This window comes from Lagopus leucura, unplaced genomic scaffold (assembly GCF_019238085.1).
Source record: "Lagopus leucura isolate 7727_CA_CO unplaced genomic scaffold, USGS_WTPT01 Super-Scaffold_810, whole genome shotgun sequence".
In the NCBI taxonomy this organism is placed as follows: Eukaryota; Metazoa; Chordata; class Aves; order Galliformes; family Phasianidae; genus Lagopus; species Lagopus leucura.
Genome location: NW_024962261.1, coordinates 7,830,415 through 7,849,343, shown reverse-complemented (window position 1 = coordinate 7,849,343; position 18,929 = coordinate 7,830,415). Strand labels below are relative to the sequence as shown.

Below are 18,929 nucleotides of genomic sequence, written 5' to 3'. Positions count from 1 at the left end.
GAACATATACAGTCATGTCTTTCCTTCAGGATTTATGTAGAGTAATCAGCTTAATAATTTTCAAACCATTTACATGAAAGAAATGTAAATTTCAAAATCTGGATCCTCCAGGTGTCTAAATTTAAAATATTAATTGTCCTAGCAGTTAATGTAGCTTCTTCCTCAAAACAACAAAACAGTTAATCTAGTTGAGAAGTAAGTGTTTTTGGAAGGGAGGGGGACTTTTGATGTTTTAAACAGTTTTTACAATTATTCTTATTTTTAAGAAGTCTAAGCTGCTTTATTTTTCCGGTTAGCAAGTTATTCTGTATGGCACAGAACTAGTAATGACTTAATTTCATTTGTGAAAAGCTCTTCCAGTACTACTGCATGACAATACCTGTGTATATCAAAAGTGTATGCAAGAGTTTGATAGCTGTGTTACCTTTGGTTCTACAGCAAGCTCATGAAGCCTTCAAAGTAGCCCAGTCTCTGGAACCTTCTTACCTTATGTGTTGGATTGGGCAGGTAAGATGTGAAAAAACATCAAACTGTGCTTTGTTAAAGAAAAAGAGGATTTGGACTTCCTCACAATTGGTGCTTACGCATGTACCTGTAGGAGTAGAGGAAGCTGCTACTTCCCCTGTGGGTGGATAAGACAACACAGTGGTGTATAGAGGAAATCTATATTCAGCAGTTATCTTCATGTAAATGTTTTTGTGACTGATGTAATTGTAAGATGTATAAGAAACTAGCTATTAAAAAACAATCACTGCTGTTCTCGAAGCTCGTTATCTAGTGCTCTTAAAGTACCATCTTCATAAGGTGGCAGCTATTTCCGTTTTTGCTGTATGACTAGTTCATTAAATGGCACTCCTAACTCTCTTCTCAGCTCCCTTCTCTTCCAGCTTACTGTTAAAAACAGTAAGTCTTTCATGTACAAATTCAGCTCTTACTTCCTGGGAGGTTGCTTTTTCCACCTACCACTGAGGGCTGGATAGGCTCCCACTGGTACTTAGGTCATCTGTGAATATCACAGAATCCTTGTGACTCATGTTTGTGATTGCTGTAGGTGATCCCATGCTGTTGATCTGCTAATAATATCTGATTTGAAGCTGGATGCTAAATAAGGACTAGTGCCATTGTGTGTCAAAACTTCCCATTTTATATCATTGTACTGAGGAATGTGAAGTAGCAGCAAAAGTTCTTGAGTTTCAAATTGCAGTTGAACAGAGACTACTTATTCTACTTTTAAAGTGTTTGGTTTATTCTTAGAACCATAGAATAGCTTGGGTTGGAATGGAGCATAAAACCCACCCAGATCCAGCCTCCTGCTGCGGGCAGGTTGCCACCTGCTAGATCAGGCTGCCCAGGGCCCCATCCAACCTGTCTTAAGCACCTCCAGGGATGGGGCAGGCATACCTTCTCTGGGCAGCTGTGCCAGGGCCTCACTGCTTTCTAAATAAAGAATTTCCTCCTAACATCTAATCTGAATCTTCCCTCTTTTAGTATAAAGAAATTTCTCCTTATCCTATCATAACATTCTGTTGTAGTAAATCCCTCCCCAGTGTTTCAGTAGCTCTGGCTTAGGTACTGAAAGGGTACTGTGAGCTGTCCATGGAACCTTCTGTTCTTCAGGCTGTACAGCACCAACTCTCTCAGACTTCCTTCACAGGAGAAGAGTAGCAGCCCTCTGCGCATCCTTGTGGCCTATCTTTGCACTCACTCCAGCAAGTCCATGCTCCTCATGTGCTAGGGGTCCCAGATTTGAATGCAGTGCTGTAGGTGGGGTCTCATGAGATTGGGGTGGAGTTTCTTTGGCAGCATAAGAAAATAAAATATTTTCATGTTAAATACCTAGGGTATGGCTGAAAATAATCTGTGTTGAGTTTCTTCTCATTTTGAAGTACCTGACTGTAACAACTTATGTTTCTCTGAAGGCTCTTGTTGCAGAGGCAGTAGGCAGCTTTGATGCTATGGATCTCTTCAGGCACACAACTGAACTTGCTATGCATGTAAGTATAGCAGATAGGTACTTAATGTTTAGTCTCTCTATTTATATAACCTAACTTTTAAAGAACAGTTGTATCTTCAGCAGTGGAACAGCTAGGCTCCTTTTCCAAATGAGATTGCCTGAATTCACTGTTGCTGTTCTGGACCCACTGAATAGCAGGCGCTCATTTTATTGAATGCTTTAGTCTCAGTAGACAAAATAGCTTTCTTCATAAGTTGAGAAAAAACGTTGTGATGTTCTATAAATTGGACAAAGGCATAAACTGAAGACATAAACAGGAAAGAGCAAGGATACTGCTGTAATCCTGGATTCTAAGGAAGCAGAAGACTTTAGATTCTCTTAGAACTTTTCTCATTTGTGATTTCTGCATGAGTGCCATCAGTGATATGATAATGTGAGAATTCTTTCTGCCTAAAGGACTGAGTGTTTGCAGCATATCAGATTAGTGTTTTATTCTCCTGCTTAACTATGATTCAGATTTTTATCCTAGACTCTGCCTTAAAACAGAGAATTATTACCGTCTCTAAGTATTTCAGTGTTATTTGGGCAGATTTAATGATCCTTAATTTACATTTTTTTTGTTTGTTTTTAATTATTTCCTGAGACTGAGGGAGCGAAAGGCTATGCCCACTGGGTATGTTCAACTCTGCAAGATAAAAGCAACAGAGATACTGAGCAGTATCAGTACAACATTGTTGAAATGAATGCTATTCCAGCAGCCCAAGTGGTTATGAGCAAGTATACAGGTAGGTAGCTGAAATACCTCATTGAATTGCAAGCCTGACTAAGTGATGTCTCTACTGGGTTTGGCAAAGACTGTTTAGACCAGACTGGGGAAAGGCTTTTGTGTTGTAAAATAAGCAGACAAAGTAGAATAAAGGGACTTTTTTATTAATTGATTATTATTGTTATCACACTGGATGAAATAGGTATGAACGGATACCTGGTGTAGGGAACCTGCTTTGGCAGAGGGGTTGGACTCGATGATCTCTGGAGGTCCCTTCCAACCCCTACAATTCTGTGAATTCTGTCATTCTACCAGACTTCATTTCAGATGCTGAGCAAAGTAAGAAACTGTGCCTTGTTATGTCTGCCACTTGGTGTCTGATATCAGACATCCTTTGAGTATATCTGTATGGCACAAATAAATGCTAGCTTTTCTGCCTGTGTTCCATGTGTTTGAGCATAAGGCTGTTTTTGGATTTTGCTCACCTTCACAATATAAAGCACACAGTAGTATTAAACTTCAGTAAGAGAAAAAACATTTTCTTGAGCATGGTTCCTAGTCACTGTGGCCTTTATGCAGTCGTAGGCTTGTATATATCTAGCCCAGAAGATGAATAGAGCAAGTGTGGATTTTCTTTAAACTAGTTTCTTGATCTTGTAATCCGTTGCTATTTTTTTTTTTTTTTTTTTAAGAGCTACAAAATAAGTTGCAAGCATTTAAAATAAGAAATGTAAGGAGATATTTATCTGTAAAATATACAGATTGCAGGAAGGGTCTATGTTCCCCTTTCTGGTCTGAGGTGAGATGGCAGGTAACTTTAGCAGTTGATGTGCATTTCAAAGCTATAATATTGAAAAATAGTTGAAAAAAGTAATATTAAAACTAGTAAGGTTCTACTAGCATTTTACTAGAGTCAGTACAGACAGAACAGTTCCATCTTTCGTTACAAAAAAAAAAAAGCCTCATAACTCCTAACCACTGCAAGCCAAAAAACTTAGAATTCAGTGTGTCAGTACTTTGTCGTAAGATTTGAAACATTTTCGAGCTAGCCTGATGTCATGTTGCTGTCTTAGTATTTGCTTGCAGCCTGTCTAGCTGATTCCAGTGAGGAGTTGACAGAAGCACTTGGCAAAGTGCTTTTTTATACATGCATACACTGTAGCATCAATGTAGCAATGTTTTTCTAATGCTTTTTCACAACTCTTTCTGATTATGTTCTCTAAGTTGTAAATTCTGATTTTCTAGAAAGAAATCCAGATGATGCATCTGCTTTCACAATGCTTGGTTATTTGAATGACTATCTGGAACTAAAAAGACAGGCAAAAGATGCTTATGAAAGGTAAATTATACATGCTGGAATGCTTACTGACAGAAGTTCCTTGTCCTCATTTTCTGTGCACCAGCTGAAAAGCTTAAGGTTTATCTTTTCCTGCAGTAAGCCTTATATTCTCAGTTAAGCAGTACATTTCAACTAATTGTACTATACATAGTGTGTGGGAATTTTCTTATGCAAGTTTGGAAATGCAGAACACAAGTAACAGGGGAAGTAAAGGCATTCCACAGCTACACTCAGCTAGTTCACTGTGTGGGAGTTAAGTGAAGCTTCAGGATTTGTTTTTTTGGTTCTTGGTGTTCTTTTTAAAGTTTGATTCTCTATAGTAATTAATATACTTTTTTTTCTTGGTATGAAGTAGAGGAATGATAGAGGGAGGTGATGGAGGAAAATACATGTTTGGAGGGCATGTTTACCAATACATTAAACTTTGCAGAAGTAGCTCTATTTATGTTTTCTGTGTTTATGCATAGAAGGATTTTTGCATAAAAAAACTTGTCTATTCTACTATGAGAATTAATGTAAAAATATGTTAATTATTCTCAATTGTGATCACTTTAAGGGCTGCTACATTATTAAAAAACTGTGAGGATACTGAGAAATATAACACAGCAATGCAAAACTATGGCAGATCTCTGTGGTAAGTGTCTATTGATATATTATCCCAGCCCCTAACTTCGGATGTAGTGAATGTAGTGGTGTAAAACTTAGTTAAGGCTCAGGGGTGAAAGTTAGCGATAGAAAATTTATTAAATGTCATTCTTTGGAGCCAGACTTATCATAGAATCATCAAGGTTGGTAATGACCTCTAAGGACATTCAGACCAACCATCCACCTATCACCAGTATTTCCCACTGAACCATGTCCCTCAGTACAACATCTAAATGTTTCTTGAACACCTGCAGGGACTAGGCAGCCCATTCCACCACCTGACTGCTCTCTCAGAGAAGAAGTATTTCCTGATGTCGAACCTGTATCTCCCCTGGCACAATTTGAGGCAATTTCTTCCAGTCCTCTCATTACTCACATGAGAGAAGAGGCTGACCCTCACCTCCTTTCAGGTAGTTGTAGAGAGCAATAAGGTCTCTTCTGAGTTTTCTCCAGACTGAACAATCTCAGCTCCCTCAAGCCTCTCCTCGTAAGACTCCTCAGCTGCTCCAGACCTCTCATAGCTTCATTGCTTTTCTCTGGACACACTCCAAGGCCTCAGTATCATTTTGTAGTGAGGAGCCCTATACTGAACACAGTACTCAAGGTGCAGCCTCACCAGGGCTGAGAATAGAGGGATGATCACTTCCCTGCCCCTGCTGGCAACACTGTTTCAGATACAAACCAGGTTGCTATTGGCCTTCTTGGCCATCTGGACATGGCTCATATTCAGCCTGGCATTAACCAGTACCCCCAGGTCCATTTCCTATACAGAGTCTCACAGTCACTCTGCTCCAAGCCTGTAGCATTGGCTGGGGTTGTGGCCAAAGTGCAGGACCTTGCACTTGGACTTTCTGAACTTCATCCCATTGGCCTCACCCAACGATCTAGCCTGTTCAGATCTTTCTGTAGGGTCTTTCTACCCCAAGGCAGATTGATACCTCCTGACAGGTTGGTGTAGTCTGAAAAACTCACCGAGGATACACTCATTGCCCTCATCCAGGTCATCAGTAAAGATACTGAACAGGTCAGGCCCCAGTACCAACCCCTGAGGAACACCACTTGTGACCTGTCGCCAGCTGGACATGACTGCACTTATCACTAGTCTCTGGGCCCAGCCCTGCAGACAGTTCTTTACCCAGCAAAGAGCGTACCTGTCCAAGCCATGGGCTGCCAGCTTCTCCAATAGAATACTGTGGGAGACTAGGTAGGCTATGTCAGTGGCCTTTCCCTCATGCATCAGGCGGGTTACTTGGTCATAGAAGGAGATCATGTTGGTCAAGCAGGACCTGCCTTTCATGAACCCATGCTGGCTAGGCCTGATCACCTGGTTGTCCCACATGTCCTGTGTGATCTCCCTCAAGATGGTCTGTTCCATAACTTCTTGGCACCGAGGTCAAGCTGACAAGCCTGTAGTTCCCCAGATCCTCTTTACAGACCTTCTTGTAGATGGGTCACATTGGCAAGTTTCTAGTCCTCTGGGACCAGGAATGCTTATAGATGATGGAAAGCAGCTTGGCAACCACCTCCGCTAGCTCTCTCAGTACCCTAGGGTGCATCCCACCCACCCCCCTGGACTTGTGGCAGTCCGGGTGAAGCAGTAGGTCTCTGACAGTTTCCACATGTAAACAGAGTATTCAACTGTATGGACATCTTCTCTCAACCGTAGCACTGTTGCTACATCCTTCCTATTAATGATGGTTTTTGTTTTTTTTTACAGTGCCATTGGTGAGTGTGATAAAGCCATTGAGGTTTATACATCAATACCGCTTACTGAGTTTGATGCCATTGTGGGGATAGCACTAGCCTACTTCAAGAAAGGACTCTTAAAAGAAAGTATTCAAGGTGAGCATATTCCTAATTCAAAGCACTACTGGGCAGTTCTTAAGATGACTCTTACCCAGATTTGTTCATCTAACCAAGGTAACTGTAGTTCAGATTATTTCAGTCTTTCAGTATACATGTGGGTAGCTATTTCATCATTCATCTATTCATAAAAGTGCTAGAACTATTCAAATCTAAGGAAAGCTACATTTCTTTGAGAGTTTCGTTCTTGTCTGTTCAGCTTTTGTATTCTTAGCTTTCCTTGCTATCATGAAATGGCTTTTCTGGAAAAATTGCTCTTGGGTAGGAGATTAATGTGATGTTCAAAGCACTTCAGCTTTAGTGATTAATGTAAGTGCTATGTTGTCATGTTCTGTGTTACTGAGATGGGAGACTGACAGAAAGGTGTGAGTAAAAATTGTCACCGTAGAAGCCTAAGCACTCACAGTACAACAGCTGGCTCAACATTTGAAATAACCCTATTTTTAATGGGAGTTGTGCGTGTTTGTCTGAAACATTATTTCATAAGTATGTTATCACATGGAAATCTTTATTTTCATTTCACTTTCTAGATATCCCAATACTACTTGCCAGACTGGTTTACACTTGGCACAACTATGTAGGCTGTAAACGTTCCTACAAATCAGACATTTCCTAGCATATAGCTGCTTCCTAAGGTCTTAGTCAAACTTTCTTTTGTCTTTTACAATATGATTTCAGGTGTGAAAACGTAGTGAACCTGAAACAGTAGTAATATTATACTACTGTGGTACCTTTCCTGAGGCCTTATAAACATGAGGTTTTTCTTTTCCCACCTACTTCAATTCTGAATCTTTATTTATTTTTCACTAGCCTATGAGAAAGCCTTGTCTGTTGCGGAATCTGAACAAGATAAAACACATATCCTGACTGCCTTGGCAATAATAGAGTATAAACGAAACAAAGTGGATGCTGCAAAGACACTGCTGTTTAAATGGTGAGTGGAGGGAATGCAATGTTCCATTGTCCTACTTAATTTTCAGTTAATTCCTGAAGGGTGTCTCTCAAATGAATGCTGCCAGCTGCAGCAATAGATACCCAGAGCTAGGAAAGGGAACAGAGGACAGTGGGAGAAAAATGTCATTCATTGTATCCAGTATTCCCCAATAAATGCGAGAATACTATTGTTATAAGGTTAAGCTGCCTCTTGTAATTGAGTGTGGAATAGTGGAATTGGCTCTGGTATTATAACTAACAGATGGTGGAAACTATATACAAACTACCTGAAGTTGGAATATAGACAGAAGTTGGTATAGACTTCTGTCTATACCAACTTCATTTGGGGAGGAATAATTGCATGCATGGGTATAGGTTGGAGGATGACCTTCTGAGAGAGGAGCTCTGCGGAGAGGGACCTGGGTGTCCTGGTGGACGACAGGTTGGCCATGACCCAGCAGTGTGCCCTCATGGCCAATAAGGTCAGTGGCATTCTGGGATGCATTAAAAAGAGCGTGGCCAGCAGGTTGAGGGAGGTGATCCTCCCCCTCTACTCTGCCCTGGTAAGGCCTCATCTGGAGTACTGTGTACAGTTCTGGGCTTCCCAGTACAAAAAAAGAGAGGGATCTCTTGGAAAGAGTCCAGCAGAGGGCCACAAAGATGGTGAGGGGCCTGGAGCATCTCTTCTATGAGGAAAGGCTGAGTGAACTGGGTCTGTTCAGCCTTGAGAAAGGAAGACTGAGAGGGGACCTGATCCAGGTCTACAAATATCTAAGGTATGGGGGACAGAGTGGCGAGGCCGGACTCTTTTCAGCAGTGTTTGGAGACATGACAAGGGGAAACAGCCAGAAACTGCAGCATAGGAAGTTCTGCACAAATGTGTGCAAGAACTTCTTTATGGTGAGGTGACGGAGCACTGGAACAGGCTGCCCAGGGAGGTGGTGGAGTCTCCTTCTCTGGAGATGTTCAAGACCCGACTGGACACCCACTTGTGTGACATGGTGTAGGGAACCTGCTTTGGCAGGGGGGTTGGACTCGATGATCTCTGGAGGTCCTTTCCGACCCCTACAAGTCTGTGATTCTGTGGTAGGCAGTATTTAATCACTCAGAACAGCCTAATTCTGAGGCTGAAAGAGCAGTTCTTCTCAGCAGCCCTGTTTCTGGCTTTTATTCTTCCTGGATTTCTGTTGCAAAGTTGGAAACAGGCACAGTGTTACTGATGTCTGACTTGATTTAGAAGTGCAGGTATGTTCAAGGAAAGCAAGCAATTTTCTGCATTACGCATTGTACCTTGCCATTTATTTTATGGCTGCTAATGAAAAGCAGTAAATGTATTGGGAGTCTTTCCAAGTAGTTCCAGTTTTGAGATGGTACATAACCACTGCAGCATTCCATATCCTGAGGTCTCAAGTCTACAGTTCTAAGCCTGATCCAAAATCCCATAATGATAGTCTGCTAAGTCAGCATATTGTAGATGATGTGTTGAAGAAAGAGGACTCAAAATATTGTAATATTAAATGTGAGTTTAATTTGTTCGCCAAAATAATGTCTCCTTTCTCCCAAAATGATGTCTCCTTTCTCCCTCTGATTCAACAGCTCATTAAAGGAACCTAGTACCGAAAGTCTGAAGGCTTTGTGCACACTAGGACTGGTAAAGCAGGATGTTACGCTTGCAACAGCAGCCCTAAAGGAGTTACTGAAACATGAGAAAGGGAGTGATGGGATTTATGAAAGGTGCCTTATTGCATCTGCTGTTTATGCACTACAAGGCAGAAACCTGGGGATCCAGAGAGAAGTCTCCAAAGCAATACACAGGTGTGTATTGTGTTACTGTTCTAGATTTCATTATAAATTTCTTGCAGCATTCTTTTTTTAAAAAAAGGTAAAAATAAAATCAAGCATGAAGATCGTTATGATTTTTGGAATCAGTGGGAAGAAATCTATTGTCTCTGATCTATGGGATCAATTGGCAAAATTTTCATGGCTTTTAAGTATTTTTCTGTTTTTCTATTGGTGACTTCTTAGATCTGTTCATTATACACACCAGAGCTTTCAACTTAAAGATCTTCAGGACGTTTATTTAGTATCAAACAACCTCTGAAGCAGTTCATTCTGTTAGCTAAATGCCAATATTTAAATGTGTTTTGAGTAACCTATGTGTTATAGGGAGTGGAAGTTTTAATCAGCGCCTTTAGCAAGCCACATCATACCCTCCTTCCACATGTTTTCAGAAAGAGTGCATTTCTCAAAATTGCATTTAAAGTTCCTTGCTCCTCAGACTATGAGGGCAAGACCTGGAGTCCTAGAGTTTGCCTTTTTTCTTCCTGTGATTATTGATATATATATATATATATATATATATATATATATATATATATATATATATAAATACAAAAAAAAAAAATACATAAACATATATGTATCTTTCACCTTATTTATTTAGGCAGTGATATAACTTCAGTGTTGTGTTGATTGTTTTCAATTATTCGCCATGTCTATTTATAACTGTACTGGGTTCTCTTTCTAATAGAAGATCCATCTGCTATTTATAGAAACTGGCTACAAGAGTTATGAAGGACCAGATACATTTCTAAACCAAAATGCTTGATATACTTGTTCTTTTTGCAGTTACCCTGGTAATCCTGCTCTTTGGTCTCTTCTGTCTCGACTAGTTCCATTGTATACACCACAGAAGGCAAAAGTAAGGGCATTGTTTTAAGAACTGCTTGCATCCTGAGTATAGTGTCTGTGTTGTTTCTTAACTGAAAATAAAAACTGATACCATGCTTTAGTATGTGCATGTTCACTATTTAATATGATTTTTTTATATAAGAAAGTACATTCTGAGTCATATATCCAATTATTTGCGTCCTTCATAGGCCAGTGATTCTTTATATTTTTTATCTTCTTGAAATCTACTAGAAATGTTCCAATAAGCAAAAGCTAGATTATATGTAAATAATTTATTTATATGAGGTTTTAGATATATATGCAAAATTGAGGTGAAAGATTCTATCTGGCTTGAATTTGCTTAGTCCAGTCAGCTTTACTTACTGCATTATGCACTATTTTTTTGCTGCTTTTAGTACTAATAGTACTTACTATTAGCTCTTCTCCAAATAGAGACTCCAAATACATACTCTAAAAAGTACAGATAAATGTATGGAAATCGTTTCTATATGTAGCTGAAATTTTAAGAAGTTGTGGATATGTTCAGATCTTGAATGTCTCTTCGTAATTGTTTGCGAGAGATTTTTAGTGTTTTCCTTTCCTACAGAACAAACTACATTATGCAAAGTTTGTATATCTGGTTAATATATATTGGGGAAAAAAAAAAAAAAGATTTGCCTTACATTTTTTGTAAAATCTGTGAATTAGTCATATAGCCAATTCTTTTTTTTAATCTTACAGGGGGGAGCTGTGGCAGGAAACATTGCACATGCGCTTGATTTAAGACATGGAAAGGTTTGACTCACTCTTAACTTGTAGATTTTTACAATTTCTTAAACAACCCTTAAGTGAATTCCATCTAATCATTTAGATTACAGTGCTGTCATTTGTCTTCTATTTTATAGGATGTCCTACTGAATGTTGCAGTTAATCAATTGGCAGCAGGATGTCACATGTTAGAAGATGAAAGAAACAATCCTCTAAAAAATATTCAGAAGGCAATACTCATCTGTCCCGGTACACAAATGCATTAGTGATATTTTACTGATCAGACACAAAACTGTTGTGATAATGAAATACCTGCTTTTGTTTGATTGTTGTTATTTCTCTTTGTCCATATTTATTTTTGGGAGAATGTCTAAAAACGGAAATTTAAACTTCTGATGCAAGTTTAGTCTTTGTGAATTCAATCAGATAAGGAAAAAAATCCCTGAGTTTTAAGAATTAATCTGAAAACCTGGGCAATTTATTACTCCCACAATGGAAGAAAAGTATTATTTTGTATGTGAGATAAAAAGGAAAATCACATTTTCCCACAGTGTTAGTATGTCACACTAAGCAGAAGAGATTTATTCGTCTAGCTTGAGAACTTGGATATTTTCTATTACATCATGCTGGTTATGAACTGTAGGCAGCTGTTCACCTATTGTTAAGTGGCCATCTTCAATATGTTTATAAGGTGGTGGGCTTTCAGGATACTGCAAAGAGTATCTCTTGGAAATGATAATAATACATAAGACACACAGTACACATCAGTGTGGCCTCAAGTTAAAAAAAAAAAAACAATAAAATTACTTTCCCCCAGGTATACTCAAGACTATTATGGCTATTCATAGGCATTATACTTTGCTTTTTACTTTAGTAAAGTTGTCTTTTTTTTTCCTTGACAAAATTAATCATTTCTGGGCTGAAAACTTAGCTGAATTTCATAGTTAATCTCTGTCTGATTCAGTACATAGGCTGAACTCTACTAGTCAAACAAAGGTGCTCTTTACTGGGCTAAGTCAGAGTAATGCAGAATTAGCTGACCCAAAAAGTAGGAACATATGGCAATCACAGATAGGTTAACTTGCATGCCAGTGGCTGAACTGTATAAAGTCCACATGACTAAAAGCTGAAGAAAATATCTTGGGATTTTTCCTGCCACATTATTTAGCATTAGAAGGTACTCAGGTTTAGTCTGTGTAGTTGGAATCAAGCTGGCATACCAAAGTTTATACAAAAAATGTATTAGTTGGTTTTAGAAACCACGTTTCTGTCTTAAGCTTTGAGGAAGCTCATTTGTTAGAGGCAAATACTTTTCTGCTGCCTTGGGCTGAGCTGCTGTAAGTATCTGATTGCAGAAATTCAATTGCCTTCTTGTTACCTCTTACTTAATAGTGTACCATTTCATTGATGGCTGCGTCTTTATGCTTAATCTGGAAAAGACCATTGTAAATGGACTGCCAGACATCTAGAATGGGCATGAGTTGCTTGTAAACATTGTTTTCTTCTAGATAACCCTTCTGCCTGGACAGTGCTAATGGCAGCCTGTCATGCTGAAAACACTGTTGGCTGTCTTAACAACACTCAACCAAAGCGAACAGATCTAGAGATGACACTTGTATCTACAATTTCAGCCAAAAGTAAGATATAAAACGTTACATTAAAAGAAAATGAAATAAAATGGCAATGTTCTAAGCTTGTAATACTGTTACAAATTTCAGAAGCCTGTTTATGAGAATTGCTTAGTAATAATTTGATCTCATAAAAATCCACATCCTAGTGCAGAAGTTGGGTTAATTATTTAATTGTAGCTTGTGTTTCCACCCAGAGCCTCAGATGCATTTTTTAAATAGCACTTCTTTATTCTGATACCTAAACGAGTAAATCATCATATTATAAGGGGGCACTGCTGACAAGAAAAGGCTAAAGTGCTCCATAACTTCTCCTGTAAATAACTCACCTTTATCAATAGGTGTGCATTGTGTGATGTCTGTGGCATTTTGAAATGCAGAATTAAAATTCATTGTTTGATCAGTTATTCTCAGACTATTAACTCAAATAGTGGATTACTTTTTCTGTCTTCTTGTTTTTAATCTTGTCATCTCTTCATGTTCCTACTAATGAAAAAAGCCACGTCACACTGATACGCCAAAAAAAGTTCTTACTTGCCAGGTCTGGAGTATGTAACATGGTGTGTCACTACAGCATACACAGTTATCTAGTGTTAGTATTTTATCTTCTTTTGCAGCTGGAGAAAATGACCTTCCTCATAATTACATCCAAACTCTTGAAGACTGGTCTCTTTGTCAAGCTATCACCAGTCTAGAGGAGAATGGTAGAATCTCAGAAGCTGAAGCACTTTGTACCAAGGTATGACAACAGCATATGGGCAGAATTCTATGGAAATTTTGTGTACATTTCAGGAACTTGGATGTTTTCCTAAATATTGGATTATTTAGGAATAATCTTTAATGTAGCAACTGTTTGTTCTGGCAGAGCTACAACTTGCAGTAGTTGTTGGCATATCATGCTACCACCACTACCAAAATACTGACTCTGTCTGCAACACTGTAACTTTCTGAACAGTTTAAGCAAGCAGTGTAATGCATCACAAGACTTCTTCTTTTCTTGCTTTTTTATATTAACCTAGAGTTAAGCAAAGCATTACAGAAATTTGAGGCAAGAAATCCTGGCAGGGGGACTTCCAGGGGACTTAACCACCTTTGGGTCTGTTGCAGTGATACCTATTTCAGATCTACAAGTGGAAGCCACAGATTTGATCGTTAAAAGGAAACGTCTTGATGCAACACATTTGGGAAACCGGACTGTAGTGTTGATATGCTTCAAGTGCGTGTGTTTGGTTGTCTACATAAACAAAAGGCTAAGCAAAAGATAAGCAAAGTAGCAGTTGTATGCACCCTTGACTTTCAAGTAGGAAATTGGCAAACCCTAGGCAGATGTGCTCCTTGCCTAAGGTGTTTGTATATTAGCTGAAATGAACTAAATCTTAAAGATGAGATTAAGCAAACATGCTAGTTATTTTGGGGAAGGTACTTTCCTGTCTCTTGGTTTGCTTGGGGGAAGGGATGTTTCCCATTTCTGATGACCTGTCTTACATTAGAAAGTACTGGAGACTTCTGCAAATACAAGCTGCTATCTGGAGCAGGGAGGGATTATGGTGTTGTTTGCTTGCTTTTTTTTTTTTTTTTTTTCATTAGTTACATAGTCTGGATAAAGGAGTCAGTTCCCACAACTTGTGCAGAAACCAGAATAAAAGTGTCTGTTACAACTAACTCTCACTGAGAGTTATGGAACTTAAGATTCCCAGTTGTTGTAACTGGCAATGATGGGTCAGATCCTGCACTCCTTGAATTCCACACTTGCTAACAGGGAAGATTAGCACAAATGCCAACAGCTTCTATTCTCTTTCATTAAGTCTCTGCATACACGTGCATTGTTCAAAGATAAAGCTTATTAAGGACTTGCTGTTTACACATTTTGCATTTCTTAAAAATGGGTGAAATGCGCAAACACTGTTTCTTAGAACAGATCTGGTTTGAGTTAGGATTTTTGGATATGTCATGACTTAAACAGGTAGAAATAACACATGATGTTACTTGGGGAATTTTCTTTCTCGTGAGATGGATAAAGCAGCAGTTTTCTGTCATTCTTTAATGTGATTTTTTTTTACAGGAAATGCTTAGTTAACTTCTATTCCAGTATGCTCACTGAGAGAACTGAAACTGCTTGGATCATTCTTCAGATAATCATTGTAGGTTTTTTGGGGTGGCTTTCTTTTTTTTTTTTTTCCTCACTCTTGTAAAAACTGACAACCAGAAGACAGCCATTTATCTGTCTTTCAGAAATCTTTGGTGGTAGGACAGGCACAAAATTTAAGATGGATAGGAGAGAAAGAAAAATATTACCGATTTCCATATGTCAATTTCTGGAACACTTCATTGTGCAGAGCAGGGAGAGATGCCATCTTGCAAGCACTCTGAGTATGTTTGCACTGCTATTTTCCATAAAGATCCAATGGGGAAAAAGAACAGTATCCTTCGGGATTTGTAATTGACAATTCTGATATAATGTGGTTTTAGGGTTTAAAGAACTGCCCCGAGCACCCAGCTCTGTTTTTGCTTCTGAGACAAATTCAATGTAAGCAACTGTTACAGTCTCACAAAGAGCTTCCAGATACCATCCTGAAGGAGCTTCACAAAACAGTCATGACCAGTTCATCTTCCATTGCAGCCTGGCAAGTAAGTGTGTATTCTTTCTCTAATTGTGGTATAGCACCAGTTACAGTGAGTTCTGAGCAGAGAATATCTGCTGTATGAAAATTTTTCACTGACTGCCTTTATTTGTCCACTCACAGCAAATGACAGACATCAGCTAATTTTCAGTTCTTCATAAAACTGTAATATTCTGTTAATTTTCTTTTAATTTGTGAAATAATAATTGTTTGTAAAGTCAAGCAGATGTGGACGTAGAAATAACAATTAGAGATTAAAACCTGGCACCTGCATCTTTAGGGTTATATGACTTGGCAGTGTGATGTGAGTTGAAACAGAAAAATATGTATATAATCTTTATATCCCATAAGAAAAGGTGGAGGTAAGTTGTGTACAATTCCTTATTCAGGATATGAAATCCTGAATAAATCTCTTCTATGTTTCATAATTTTCTGACATCAAGTGTCACCATTCTTTTCCCTTGGGACTGGGAAAAGTCCCAGTTTGGGACTGGGGAAAAGAAGAATCCTTCTCAGTAGTAGTGTTCAGAAGATAATTTTTTAGTTAAAATGAAGAGGCTGTAATTTGGTTTGTGTATGGTGAGACAATCTGAGGAACTGGCTCAGGCATGTCAGTACATCTTTCTGGTGATGCAGCGTGTGTGTGTGTGTGTATATATATATATATATATATATAATTTTTATTTTTTAACTGCTGCTTTTAGTTACAGTTACTGGCTTCCTTTACAAATGTTAGCGTGTTTAGAAAAATTCTGCAAACTTCCAGTGTTCTTCATGTAGTTGAAGGAAATACAGTGCTCCCTTTGCCTGCTGACCACATAAATATCTCTTTCCAGCAAGTTTCTCTTAAAGGTGATTTCAGTCCTAAAAGATGAGAGAGATTGCTATAAATATCAGTAGTTATGTCCATTGTTACAAGGCTGCAGGTTGTCTTCTCTTTTGGAACGGTGAAGTATAGAAGTAATACAGAAGTAATATTTCTGGAACAGTGCTTTTTTGGGTATGTCTTTCATGGAATCATAAGATTTCATGTTCCTGAACTGCAGAACTCATTCAGGCTGCTGGATTTGTAAAACGTGGGGATATTTGAGCCATGATTCTAACCTCAACTAATTTAATAATAATTAATGGAAGATGGAATTAAATCTTATATGTTCTTCATGCATCTGTTGCATAACCAAGTGCCATCTGCTTACAGACAGGGAAAGGGAATGAACTAAAAGAATGTGGGTTTTATTTTGTTTTAGTTTAGGCCATAGATAAGATGCCTCTGGATAAAATCTCTTCAGTCTTTGGTCAGAAAAGATACTTATCAGGGCTTTGGTAATGATCTGGAAAAGCTTCTTGGCTGCTACAGCTGTTCCTAATGAATAATAGCTCTTTGTTTTGCGTTTCCAGACTTCCTAAAAGTTTGATAGATGTTTTTTCTTACTAAAAAGCATATGTCATGATACCTTAGAGTTTCACTTAATTACAATGGCAGTTAGCATAGCTTTTTGCTATTAAGTTTTTGGAGCATGTCTGAAATTTTCAACAGGATTTAGGAGTTCTGCTGACTGTTCTGCATTTTTGTGCTGTGACTCACCAGGGAGACAATAAAATTGTGCACCTGTATGGATGTCCTGTTGTACAAATCAGTCTTGCAGCTTGATGTTAAGATGCACAGTCTCATTGGTACTGAAAGAAGGGGCATGCTGGAATGTCTATTCACAGATGGCCTCAGTGCATCAGAAAAGCTCAAGAATCTTGTCCTTTCTTACTCTAGGCAGTTGTTAGCTAGAAAAAGTCTTGTTTTTTTAAAGGGAATTACCTTGCTTTAAAACAAAGAAGTTGCTTTGGTTGCTTGGAGATCCAGCAAATAATACGTCTAAACGCTTAGGCATTTTGGTGCTTATCATGCACATTTCAGGAATTTGCAAACCTGTGGCTGTATCTCCTTTTAAGAATGTGATATGGCTACACAATTAAAGAGGGAGAAGTTAGAATCCTTTTCCTTCAATTTGTGGGTGAATTCGGAGCTGATGGAGCTTGTAGCAGGAGCAAGAAACTCTCCTCAGGACCCATGATCTACTTTTTGTCCCACATAGCTCTTCCACGTGATTGTGGTGTGTAATGAAAATGTAGCCCAAGTTATGCACTCCTCACTGAGCTGAGACTCACATGGGAAGATCTTTCATGTTCCTGAAAATGCTCACTTGTGTGGAAAAAACTTTGTTCCAGGGGAAGAGCTCTTTTCCCCTCTTCATAACTCTTAGCAACAAGTGAGGCACCACATAATGCTCTTCTGGTCTGGAGAATGACTTTCACAATGCCAGTTGTAATATCTATTCACTTATGAGCAATCTGCAGATTAAAACAGCTCTCGGACAATTGGATGGGTGTCAACTAAACTATGAAATACGTTGCTGTGATGAGATGTACTTCTGGCTGTGCAATCAGTGGAATACATTTTCCTGCAGGACAATGCATTATGTTGTTGGAGTGAGGGTAGGGTGGGTGGTGATGTTTTAGCCAATAACTATACCATAGAACTCTTAACAAATTTAACTAAATTATATCATCTGAAGGGATGTGTGTTTTGTTGGTTCCATAACTGATTTTGTTGTCTATTTTCAGTGGCTGGCAAAAGTGTATCAGTCTCAAGGAATGATGGTTGGAGCAGAGATGTGTTACAGAAGGAGCTTGCAGTTGGCATCACAGCAGGGCAGCTGGAGTGGGAAGTTATCCAGCCTGCTCAGACTGGCTATGCTTGCACTGGAAATCTGCATGGTAAGATAATCAAAATTATATAACTTCATGATGTAACAGGAGTCCATGTAATGTTGGGCTTCTGCAGTCTTTCTCTGAAATTCCTGCTTAAATGACTGTGCATTTTATGAATGACAAATTGATTAGTGAATAAAACAGGATTTCAAGGGTTTTTTTTTTAGAATGTCCTTTTGTAAGTGGTTGCTGTGAAATGATCATGTAGAATCACTGTATACATAAAAAGGATAACTTGTTTGATAAGCATTGTTCCTCTAATTGATTCAGTTTGATCATCAAAATTGCAGTGTCCTTCAAGTCTCTGTCCCCTTGCTCAGATTACTGTCTTTAATAAATGTTTTGCCTATACTGCTATCTGGAAGCTTCAGTCAGGTTTCAAGTAACTCAAATTCTTGGAAAGGATCTGTTCTCTTTAGGCACTCTTACTCTAGAAATTGGAAGTGCTCTGGTGGGCTTCTTTAAAGGTGATAATAAGAGGTAGATATTGGTCAATCCTGGTTTACTCTTTGACATGTATTTTAAGAGGCTGCCAAGCCAGCAGGTACATCCAAATTCAGGCAAATGAACTCCACACATCATAAGTGCTAATATAAGAAAGATAGTCAGTGCTACTGAGGTTAAACTGCAAAACTTGCTTCTTGTAGGGGGAAAAAAAAAAAAGAATCCCCTCAGTGAAGACAAATTCACATTCTGTGTGCTTCAAATAGCAGAATTCATCAAGTGACAGGATTATTTCCTTCCATGATTTTTCCCAGTAGTCATTTTCCCAGAAGTACGCATTGAATTTCTTAAATATCCTCAGTATCTGCACAGCTCTCAAGGTACTCTTTAACTGAGTTAATACTATTTCTTCAGATGGTGGCCTGAATTACATAAGGCTATTTGACTTTGTTTTAAAAATAGAATAAATATAATTATCTTCTTTCTGCTTTTGAACAGAAACAGTTATGAACAGGACAGTTTATACATGGATTTC

General features: G+C 38.5%; 1 protein-coding gene across 3 annotated transcripts in view; it reads left to right on the top strand.

The window, feature by feature from the left end:
• Positions 1 to 18,929, top strand: part of TTC37 (tetratricopeptide repeat domain 37) — a 45,892-nt gene that overhangs the window by 21,171 nt on the left and 5,792 nt on the right. For all 3 annotated transcript variants that reach the window (XM_042866201.1, XM_042866203.1, XM_042866202.1), the window contains 15 exons: positions 439 to 507; positions 1,920 to 1,994; positions 2,598 to 2,739; positions 3,966 to 4,059; positions 4,616 to 4,693; positions 6,422 to 6,546; positions 7,378 to 7,501; positions 9,097 to 9,315; positions 10,129 to 10,201; positions 10,912 to 10,965; positions 11,076 to 11,187; positions 12,447 to 12,575; positions 13,184 to 13,305; positions 15,036 to 15,194; positions 17,804 to 17,956. In XM_042866201.1, coding sequence (XP_042722135.1) covers positions 439 to 507; positions 1,920 to 1,994; positions 2,598 to 2,739; positions 3,966 to 4,059; positions 4,616 to 4,693; positions 6,422 to 6,546; positions 7,378 to 7,501; positions 9,097 to 9,315; positions 10,129 to 10,201; positions 10,912 to 10,965; positions 11,076 to 11,187; positions 12,447 to 12,575; positions 13,184 to 13,305; positions 15,036 to 15,194; positions 17,804 to 17,956 — 1,728 coding nt within the window. The remainder of the gene's footprint in view (positions 1 to 438; positions 508 to 1,919; positions 1,995 to 2,597; positions 2,740 to 3,965; positions 4,060 to 4,615; positions 4,694 to 6,421; positions 6,547 to 7,377; positions 7,502 to 9,096; positions 9,316 to 10,128; positions 10,202 to 10,911; positions 10,966 to 11,075; positions 11,188 to 12,446; positions 12,576 to 13,183; positions 13,306 to 15,035; positions 15,195 to 17,803; positions 17,957 to 18,929) is intronic.